At 43.6% G+C, this 11,476-nt stretch overlaps 1 protein-coding gene across 1 annotated transcript in view; it reads right to left on the bottom strand.

Moving 5' to 3' along the window:
• EIF4E (eukaryotic translation initiation factor 4E) overlaps positions 1 to 11,476 on the bottom strand; it is a 42,900-nt gene that overhangs the window by 11,465 nt on the left and 19,959 nt on the right. Inside the window, exon 2 of the mRNA XM_005877989.2 lies at positions 304 to 410. Coding sequence (XP_005878051.1) covers positions 304 to 410 — 107 coding nt within the window. The remainder of the gene's footprint in view (positions 1 to 303; positions 411 to 11,476) is intronic.

The following is an 11,476-nucleotide window of genomic DNA, read 5'->3' as shown; positions in this document are numbered from 1 at the left end:
GAACGTTGGAGTCTGCAGCAAGCAAGCCTCGTGCTTGCTTCAGTGCCTGGCTGCCGGCCGCCATCTTGGCTGACAGTTAATTTGCATATACTCACTGATTAGCCAATGAAAAGGGTAGCGGTCGTACGCTAATTACCATGTTTCTCTTTTATTAGTGTAGATGGGTCATTGAAGTGAAAATGGAATACTCAACCTGACATATCTAAAACTAGTGTTTCATCTAACCTTTCCCTCCAAACCTATCCTATTCACCATTTACTTACCTTGCTGCCTAAAGTCAGAAAACTGTGTCAGAAAACTTACCTGTTCTGTAAAGGATGTTTACTATAGTGTTCTGGGTTAGCAACCTCCTGGTTAGATTCTGTTTTCTCTTCTTCTGTAGGCGGGGGATTAGGAGTAGGGGTGGTTTCCTAGTGGAAAATAATAAAACAGTATTTAAAATTTCTTAAGACATCTAAGACAACAACACTCTAAATAAACTTAACCAATAGTGCCAATATTAACTTTTAAAGAAAACATTACAGAAACACTTCATAAAACAGATCAACCTCTAAGGAAAAAGCTCAAAACCCTCCATTCTAGCGTATCTTCATTAACAGAAAACAGTTTCTCAAATTAAAAAGCATAACAATAATACTATATATGGTTATCTTCCACTTACACAGTTTAATATCAGAAAGATTGTTAGAAACCATACAACAAATCAGCTAACTTTCATAACATTACATTACATTAAACTACTGTATATGAAAGTGAAGAGGAAGGAAAATACAACTAAAGTGTGGAGAATATAACTATATTACAAAGAAAAGTTTTCAAAAAATTATTAAGCAATACTAAACATGAAGAACCTAGCCTTCATATCATATTGTTATGACATATGGAAACTTAAAAGTTCTGCAACTTCTGTCATTTCCAATTGGACCTATGCAAAAAAGCTAGACATTGGCTTGTACTTGCATCTTTTTCTCCGGTAGACACAATTAATACTGTAATCTACTATCAGAGAAGAAAGGAGCCTGGAGATAACAGGTGTTCTCCACACTGCTCCATGTAACACTTCATCCTATTATAAATTTGTGTCAACAAAACAGAGAGCCAAGGAAAGTCACTGGAAGCTGATACAATAAAGGGGGAGTAGAGGGGGCACACTACAACAAGCGTTTGGTATCAGATTTAAACTGAAGTAGCAAAACAATATAGGTCCACAGTGATGAGTCTATGTAAATCAGAGATGCATCATCTAAAAGATCTGTGCAGATAGGCAATAAGTACATATTTTACAAAATACATTTTTCTTATCAAAATGACCTGCCCAGGAACTACTTTCTACTAGCCTAAAGACACTCATAGCAGGGACTATGTCTTGATTTTTTTGCTCACAATTGTAATGCCAATGATCACAGTGCTACACCCAAGAACTTGATTAACTTTTTTTTAATCCTCACCTGAGGATATGTTCCTTCATTGATTCTAGAGAGAGAAAGGGAGAAAGGGAGAGGGAGAGAGAGAAAACATTGATTGGTTGCCTCCCATACACACACCGACCAGGGACCAAACCCACAACCTGGGTATGTGTCCTGACCAGAAATGAAACCTGTGACCCTTCAGTGCAGGGGACATTGCTCAACCAACTGAGCCACACCAGCCAGAGCCCATCTGTTTCTTAACATCTATTCTTTCCCCCTCCCTCTCTGTGTTTGTTTGAATCTTTTCTTTTGGCCTATGTTTGACTTCACCAATTCTACATTCTGCTGAGTTCAGTCTGTTATTACTCATTCAATGAGCTCTTAAGATAGGATGCAAAATACTAAAGTACTCTCTGAAAATACTCCTTCACATGGCATACACCAAATCTATTAAGATTTAGAAATTATGACAAGTTGCTTATGAAAATTTTAATATTAAAAACTATATGATAGGGCATAATTCCTCAGTATAAATTTTCTTTTAGGTCATATTTTGTAATGATTAGATCTAGTTATTTCAACAACCCATTATTTTGTTTTTTAATACTTTTATTGATTTCAGAGAGGAAGGGAGAGAAAAAGAAACATAATGATGAGGGCGAATCACTGATTAACTGCCTCTTGCACACCCCCCTCTAGCCCACAACCTGGGCATGTACCCTGAATAGAAATTGAACCATGACCTCCTGGTTCATAGGTTGACACTCAACCACTGAACCACACCAGCTTGGCCAAATACATTTTTGACTCAAAAGAGAATCTGCACTTGAAACACATTGTATAACACATTTCAGATGGGTAAAGTCATGAGATGGTGCAGTGTGTTTATCCAGATGGTAAAGCACCAGTAAGACTGAAAGAAAGGGTTCTTAAAATCAGACAAAGCTAGAATGGTAGGCAAGAGTGAGATTGTAAAAGGCCTCAAAGGTCAGGCTAAAAGTGTACCTTTCATCTTGTGAGCAACAGAAGCCAATAACTGACAAGTCAAAGTGGTTAAATACAGATGATAGAGAAAAAAAAAAGACAACCAGTTTGAATGCAAAATGTTAAACCTGGTTTTGGATTTGCTGAGTTTATGAGATTCAAATAAAAATTGTACAGTATTATAATGTAGTGGTCTTGGGGTTCAGAAGCTGTCATAGCAACAGAAGATAGCTAAAGGGAAAGAAAAATGTTGAGCAAGGGTAGGACAAGTTTAACAATCAGTTGCAAAGAATCTCAGGAGCTTTTTACATTCTGCAAAAATCAACACATGTATTAGGCATATTAACCTTGTGGGACAATCCTAATATCAAAAAGCTAGACAGTTCCCAAATTTAAGATAATTTACATAGGTTTGTTTTTAAAACACCAGACTAAAGTTTAGATTCTTCTTCTCACCAGGTTCAAATTTACATGGATTAAATTCCAAAACCATGGTGTGTTGTTTTTCCATGGTTATGAACATTCAATTTCTCTCCAACCCACAACCCACACACTTTTCCAGAAATAATGAGCCTTCCCCTCAGGACACCCAATTTGTGTCCTCTATTACTTCACTAAACAAATATATTTACTAAGAACTTAAGAAATTTCAGGACTATTTCTGGAGGTTAGGACATCACCTAAGCCTTAATTTGAAGTATGCAAAAATAAATTGTTCTCCTGACACTAATAAAGGTTTGAAGCAGTAGCTCAAAGTGTGGTCCACAGATTTCTGCTGGTTATATTGTACTAAAGGCCCAGTGCACAAATTCGTGCACAGGTGGGGTCCCTCAGCCTGGCCGACAATCGAACCCTATCTGGGGGCCGGCCGGCTGGGGGAGGGGGACCCCGGGAGGTTGGCCTGACGCCCCCCGATCAGGGCCATCGGAGGGGCCAGCAGGCCAACCTCCTGGGGTCCCTCCCCCTTGCCGGCCGGCCCTCCCAATTAGGACCAATGGGGGGCGGGCGGGGTGGCCGGGGGGGAAGAGCCACGGGAGGTTGGCTTGGCTATGGGAGCGTACTGACGCTCCTGCATTGAGCGTCTGCCCCCTAGGGGTCAGTGCACGTCATAGCGACTGGTCAACGGGTCATTCAGTAGTAGGTGACTTAGAGGCTTTTATATCTATAGACTAGAGGCCCGGCGCACGAAATTCGTGCACTGGGGGGTGGGGGTTCCCTCAGCCCAGCCTGCCCCTCTCACAGTCCAGGAGCCCTCAGTGGATATCCTACTGATGGCCACAGTCTGGCAGCAGAGACTCAGAGCAGGCATCCCGTGTGTGTGTGTGTGTGTGTGTGTGTGTGTGTGTGTGTCCCCACTGGGGGTCTTCCCCCAGCCACATTGGAGGCTCAGAGCAGGCAGTGTGTGTGTGTGTGTGTGTGTGTGTGTGTGTGTGTGTGTCTGCTGGGGGCCTGCCCCCAGCCACACTACGGAGGCTGGGAGCAGGAGCCCCTCTGTGTTGATCTCTCAGGCTCCTGGCCTCCACTGCATGTTGTACTCTCCCTTGAGCTATGGCCAGGATGGGGGTGCTGCTTGCAAGCCGGGCTTTCCTGCTCCTGGATCAGGCCCAGCTTGGGGCTGCCTACAGGCCGCACTTTTCTATTTACCGATGGCCGGATCACCACAGCGACCCAGGGCCCAGCGGCACTTTCCTGCTCTCCAATAGTCATAGGGTCCCGGCTGGGGGCGGAGCTTAGCAGTGAGGGGCTTAGGCGGAACGGGGGTCCCGGCTGGGAGCTCAAGTGGCACATAGGGGTCCCGGCTGGGGACGGGGCTTATGCCCCGCTGCCCAGGGCTGCACATGGGGCCCGGATGGCAGCTCGCGCTGTCCCGCCCTGCCTGTAGTATAGGATAGAGGCCTGGTGCACGGTGGGGGCCGGCTGGTTTGCCCTGAAGGGTGTCCCGGATCAGGGTGGGGGTCCCCACTGGGGTGCCTGGCCAGCCTGGATGACGGGCTGATGGCTGTTTTTAGGCTGACCGCACCCCTTTAGGGTGGGGGTCCCCACTGGGGTACCTGCCAGTCTGGATGAGGGCTGAGGGCCGTTTTCAGGCTGGCGGGTGACTGAAGCTCCCAGCCTCTCCTTTTTTTCTTTTTTCTTTATTCTGGGATTTATTTACTTTCTATGGCTGTCACTGGAGCTGAGAGCCGGCTTTAGCTCTGAGGCCGGCTCCAGCTTGAGGCCTCCGCTGCTGAAAGCCGATATCTGGGCTTTGTTTAGCTTCTATAATTGAAACTCTGTTGCCATCACTGCCGCTCTATGCTCTGAGCCTGCTGCCGGCTGAAAGCAGGTTTCTGGAGCTTGTTTAGCTTCTGTAATTGCAACTTTGTTGCATCCGGAGCTCAGAGCTGGGCAGCGGCAGGCAGGGAACCTTGGCTTCCTCCATCCCTGGAGCAAGCAAGCCTGCTGTTCGCTTCAGCTGCCTGGCTGCCGTCTTGGTTGGCAGTTAATTTGCATATCCTGCTGATTAGCCAATGGGAAGCGTTCGGGGAATGGTCAATTTGCATGTTTCTCTTTTATTAGATAGGATAGCCAGATTAAGTATAGAAGTAGGAAGTAAACATTTAGAAAGCTTTCTAGTCGTTTGACAGTACCTTTATGTCTGTAGAAACCAATAATATCAAATTCAGCCTTATACTATACATGCATTTTTTCATCTCTATCCTATTTTAGAGAAACATTAGATTGGAAATAGTTTTAAAATAAACTAGTTTTCTACCAAAGTATAAGAAACACTGGTTTAGATCACAGACTGTAAGTAGCACTGGATTAGATCACATACTCTTTAGTACCCAGGTTGGAATCCCAGCTCTGCCATTCACAGTTGTATAATTTTGGGCAAGTTCAACATCACAGCACCAAATAATGTATAACAATACTATTGGTAACCCATGTCCAGTATTACTTTCTTATATTCCCCCTTCCTTGAATCACTATTTTTTTGGTTGGTTGGAAAGACCACTGGGGTATTAATAGAAATGTCCATGTTGCAAAAGACAGCTGCAGTTACAAACCCAACATTTCAGTAAACTGAAGGCACTATACATTAAAGATATAAAATAATGAGCAGGAGGTTAAGCAAAAGTAAGAATCAAAAAGGATGATGCCTTTATGATTTTTAAAGTGGTAACACCAATTCTCACACTTCAACCATACTATGAGTTTTTATTTGATAGGCAACATTTACTAAGCAGCAAACTATCGATGAAGGTGCTACACATTTTTATATACATTTCAATACATTATATATTAACAACACTAGAGGACCGGTGCACAAATTCATGCACCAGTGGGGTCCCTAGGCCTGGCCTGCGGGATCGGGCCAAAACCAGCTCTTGGACCTGCCCAAGGGGTCCTGGATTGCGAGAGGGCGCAGGCCAGGCCGAGGGACCCCACCGGAGCCTGAGAGAGACCTGGGAGGTTGGCCAGCCAGGGAGGGACTGCGTGAGGCCAGGGCGTGAGACAATAATTATAGAATTTGTTTCAGTAAACAATAAATACATTTTATATCTTTTACTGCGTAGAAGAAATTAAGATGCTATGAAATAAACAATTCTAAAGAAAATTGAAATGTTCTTTTCTTTCTTTACTAGTGGCCCGGTGCACAAAATTTGTGCATTGGGGGGGGTCCCCTCAGCCCAGCATGCACCCTCTCCAATCGGGGACCCTTTGGGGGATGTCCGACTGCCAGTTTAGGCCTGTGGGATTGGACCTAAACCAGCAGTCGGACATCCCTCTCGCAATCTGGGACCACTGGCTCCTAACTGTTGACCTGCCTGCCTGCCGATCGCCCCTAACTCCTCTGCCTGCCTGCCTGGTCGCCCCAACTGCCTCCCCTGCAGGCCTGATCTCACCCCTAACTACTCTCCCCTGCCGGCCTGATCGCCCCTAACTGCCTCTGCCTGCCTGACTGCCCCTAACTGCCCTCCCCTGCTGGCCTGATCTCGCCCCCAATTGCCCTCCCCTGCCAGCCTGATTGCCCCTAACTGCCTCTGCCTCGGCCCCCACCACCATGGCTTTGTCCAGAAGTCGGACATCTAGAAGATGGCTGGTCAACCCAGTCTAATTAGCATATTACCCTTTTATTAGTACAGATACAATTATATAGGATAGGATTGCTTAAATGGGGGGAAAAGCCTTTTTCAGCAGGAGGAGATGCTCTTGGCAGACAAAAATACATAATCCCTATATCTGGACTGATAGCCAGCCATATGCACTATACTGCCAAACTGGTCATCAAAAAATTGAACCCCTTTCTTACTTTACACCAAACAGCTGTTGCCCTTAAAACCCCTCCTTAGCCCCCACCTTAGGTTCTGCCTTCACAGTTCACCCAGATTTGGTTCTGATTGGTCGGTTTCTACGCCAGTCAGCGTCAAAAGCACTGCCTCTTAGGCAGCCATTGGCTCCTCACAGTTCACACAAATTTGGTTCTGATTGGTCGGTTTCTATGTCAGTCAGCATCTCCGGGCCTATCTCCGGGCATGATCAGAGAGGTGGGGCTGATCAGTAGCCCCTGCGGCTGCTGGCGAGGCCCGGAGAGGCAAGGGCTGATCAACAGCTGCCATGGAGGCTGCAGATCAGACCCTGCTTCTCTCTCCGGGTCTCTCTCCAGGCCTGATCTGCAGCCCCGTCAGCAGTCAGTACTAGGTCGCCGCGGTGCAGGACCTCGCTACAGGACTGACTTCCGGTGTTCGGTCATTTTGGATGTTACGGACCCTGGGTCTTTATATAGAGAGATTATGCTTTGATTGGTTGAACTGATGACCGGGCACTTAGCTTATTAGGCTTTTATTATATAGGAAGATATTCAGTCTTCATAATTCTATTCTCTCCCCTCTTCAAATCTAAGCTCTGGGAAGTTAACATGTCCTAGCTGTAAGCTACATTTATCTCCAGGACTGTCAGTGTTCAAGGCTAGGATCACCACATGCCCTAGTTTACCTGTTTGCTTCAGCATTATCACTATTATTATTATTATTATTATTATTACTACTACTACTACTATTACTACTACTACTAGAACCCTCCTTCACTCTCAAAAGTACCGAGAGATGTATAGCAAATTATAGGTAACAAGATATAGCACGTACTATGCTTTGCACCACAATCTGAGGCTCAACACCTTCACTATATTGCAAGAACATGTCACTGCCAATCATCTAAAAATGCACGAAAGGTATAGCTCACCCTCCCGCCCAAACACATGCACAAATTCCACTGGTAGAAAAAAAGTACGTAAGTGCCAAACATTAATTATAGTGAATTTATATTATTATGCAAGACAGCATACTAAATGTCTGTGAACAAAATATCTGAGAAATACATGTTAAGTGTAAAATAAAAGCCTCTTTTATAGACAGAGAAAAAAATTATTTAATATAAGTTATGTAAACAAACTTCATAATAATTTACTCTTCCAACTTCCAAGCATTCAGTCTCTAGGTCTCTTTTTACCAAAGGATGGATTTCTCCCCACATCCAGCACCTCCAATATTAAATTAGTATAATTAAATACTACAGAAGAACAAGTAGACAGTCTCACCACCTGCCTTCTAAGGAATGAAAAATTGCTGTAAACACTGAATATTACACCAATTCATCAACTGTTTTGGTTGTTAATTTTCAAATATGTCTACAATAAAGAAATACCAGCTAATGTAACATCACTCATCAGGAACGTGAACCTGTGAACTTTGCAGGTCTTCTTCGTAGTCTGTAACAAAGGATTAAACTAGTAACCTTTGTGCCCTAAATTAAAAAGTTGAAGTAGAAAACCAGCTCATGGAGATTTAGCAAAATACAAACCTTTTATTTTTTTTAATTGATTTTAGAGAGAGAGGAAGGGAGAGGTAGAGGGAGAGAGAAACATCGATGTGAGAGAAAGACCGATCAGCTGCCTCCAGCACATGCCTCAACAGGAGATGGAACCTGCAACCTGGGTATGTGCCCTGACCAGGAATTGAACTAGAGACTCTGCTGCATGGGAAAAAGGTTCAACCAACTGAGCCACACTGGCCAGGGCCAAGCCTTTTAAGTTTAAATTGCTGCTCATATGAGGAAACTTTTTACTTGCAAAAGACTGTGAAACCCTATGTATCAATTTTGATTCTAAAGACAGTACCCTTTAATATTCTTTCCAACTAATGTAAAATGTCATCTGAACAAAAAATGCTAAAAGCTGAGGTATAGAAGGAAGATGTGACAATTTTTACAAATTGGGTTGTGTCTAAAAATATTGCAAAATTGGCAGCAGAGTATGTGGATGCTACACAGACACACTCCCAGGACCAAACTGGAATTACAATTAAAATACAAAACAACATCCTGAATAATCAACTGAAGACTAGCTGATAACCAAGGACGGAAAGTGGAGACTGCATTGAGACTAATACTTACTATCCAGTCAGTTTTGCCTCGGGGGAAGACAGTTGACTTCCCTATTGGAAAACACCTTGCCCCAGTGTGGAATTTCTGAGGACCATTAAGAGAATGAGAATAACGATGAGCCTCCAGGCAGAAGCAATGGCCCCATCCTGTTGGAAAAACTCTTGCCACACCTGTGGAAAATTGCCTGAGAGGTACTCAAGGCAATCCAATCAGTCTACAGGCAGAGGCAGTCTCTGGAGGCTATGAGTCTTTGCCTGATCTAATTAGTCAGAAACAGCATTAACACCGTCCTGCAGTAGAGACTGAGAGGCGTAGCAGATCTACCTAATACACAGTCACAAACCCAAACAGGCAGCCAAAATGAGAAGACAAAGAAAAACAAAAATGAAAGCACTAGAGAATTCTCCAGAAAAGATAAATGAAATAGAGATAAGAAATTTATCTGATACAGAGTTCAGAATAATGATGATAAAGATGATCAACAGCATGCAAAAAGATATAGTAACTATGAAAACGGAAATAGAGAATGACATAGCACAAATGAAGAACACATTGGAAGGAATACAAAGCAGATTAGGGAAAGCTGAGGATCGAATCAGTGAATTAGAAGACAGGGTAGAAAAAAAATCACTCAATCAGGGAACCAAAAAGAAAAAAAAAAAAAACACTAAGAGACAGGAGGACAGCTTAAGGGAGCTGTGGGACAACATAACAATATTGGCATAGGTGTGCCATAATAGGCAGAAAGGGAGAAAGGAATAGCAGAAATAATGGCAGAAAACTTACCTAATCTGGTGAAGGAAAAAGTTACACAAATTCAGAAGGCACAGAGAGTCCTGAGCAAACAGGCCCATGCCCAGACACATCCTAATCAAAATGTCAAAAATTAAAGACAAAGAAAGAATCCTAAAGGCAGCAAAAGAAAAGCAAACTGTTTCCTTCAAAGGAGCTCTCATAAGGCTGTCATCTGATTTCTTATCAGAAATTCTACAATCAAGGATCTGAAACCAAGATTACTATATCCAGCAAAGCTATCATTCAAAATCTATATAATAAAAGCCTAAGCGACTTTACGGTGGAACAACCAGAACGACCGGTCACTATGATGTGCAGTGACCACCAGGGGGCAGACGCTTAATGCAGGAACTGCCCCCTGGTGGTCAGAGCGCACCCACAGGGGGAGCGTAACTCAGCCAGAAGCCAGGCTCAAGGCTGGTGAGCGCAGTGGTGGTGGTAGGAGCCTCTTCCTCCTCTGAGGCAGTGCTAAGGAGCAGTGAGCCAAGAGGTAAGGAGCAGACAGGTGGTAAGGAGTGAGGGGTCCCGGACTGTGAGAGGGCACAGGCCAGGCTGAGAGACCTCCCCTCCCCCAGTGCACGAATTTTGTGCACTGGGCCTCTAGTAGTCAAATAAAGAGTTTCCCAGCCAAAAAAAAAGGCTAAAGAAGTACATCACCACCAAGCAAGCATGATAAGAAATACTAAAGGGAATGCTATAATGAGAAGAAGAAATAGAGGGAGAAACTTAGGCATAGAGAATTAAAATGGCAGTAAATAAGTACCTATCAATAACCTTAAATGTAAATGGATTAAATGCTCCAAGCAAAAGACATAGGGTAGTTGAATGGATACAAAAACATGACCCAACTATATGCTGTCTGTAAGAGACCCACCTCAGAACAAAAGACTGACACAAGATGAGAGTGAAGAGATGAGAAAAATTTTTCCATGCAAATGGAAAAGGAAAAAAAAGCTGGTGTAGCAATACTCGTATCTGACAAAATAGACTTCAAAATGAAGGTCATCACAAGAGACAACAAAGATCACTACATAATACTAAAGCAGAGGTCCTCAAACTTTTTAAACAGGGGGCCAGTTCACTGTCCCTCAGACCATTGGAGGGCCAGACGATAGTTTAAAAAAAAACTATGAACAAATTCAGCAACAGGCAGCGGAGGCAAAAACACCCGGCGGGCCGGATGAATGTTTTCGGCGGGCTGCATGTGGCCCACGGGCCATAGTTTGAGGACCCTTGTACTAAAGGGATGGATCCAACAAGAGGCTATAACCCTGGTAAACAAATATGCACCCAATATAGGAGCACCTAAATATATAAAAAAACTTCTAGAGGACTTTAAGGGAGAGATGGATAACAATGCAGTCATAGTAGGGGACTTTAACATCCCACTGACTTCACTGGCTAGACCAGTGGTTCCTAAACTTATTTGGCCTACCGCCCCCTTTCCAGAAAAAATATTACTCAGCCCCTGGAAATTAATTTTTTTTTAATTTTAATAGCAGTTACTCATCACCCCCAAATGCACCTGTGGCCATCACCGCCCCCCTGGATCGCTGCAGCGCCCATCGGGGGGTGGTAGCGCCCATTTTGGGAATCACTGGGCTAGATCTTCCAGGAAAAAATTAACAAGGAAACAGTGACTCTAAAGAACACACTGGATCACATGGATTTAATTGACATTTATAGAAAATTTCACCCCAAAGCTGAGGAATATATATTCTACTCAAGTGCACATGGGTCTTTCACAAAGACAGGCCACATGTTAGGACACAAAACACGTCTCTACAAGTTCAAGAAGATTGAAATAATATCAAGCATCTTCTCAGATCACAGTGAAATGAAATTAAAAATCAACTATAGTA

The sequence above is a fragment of the Myotis brandtii genome, unplaced genomic scaffold (genome assembly GCF_000412655.1).
Source record: "Myotis brandtii unplaced genomic scaffold, ASM41265v1 scaffold538, whole genome shotgun sequence".
Taxonomy (NCBI): Eukaryota; Metazoa; Chordata; class Mammalia; order Chiroptera; family Vespertilionidae; genus Myotis; species Myotis brandtii.
This window is presented reverse-complemented; position numbering and strand designations above follow the sequence as displayed.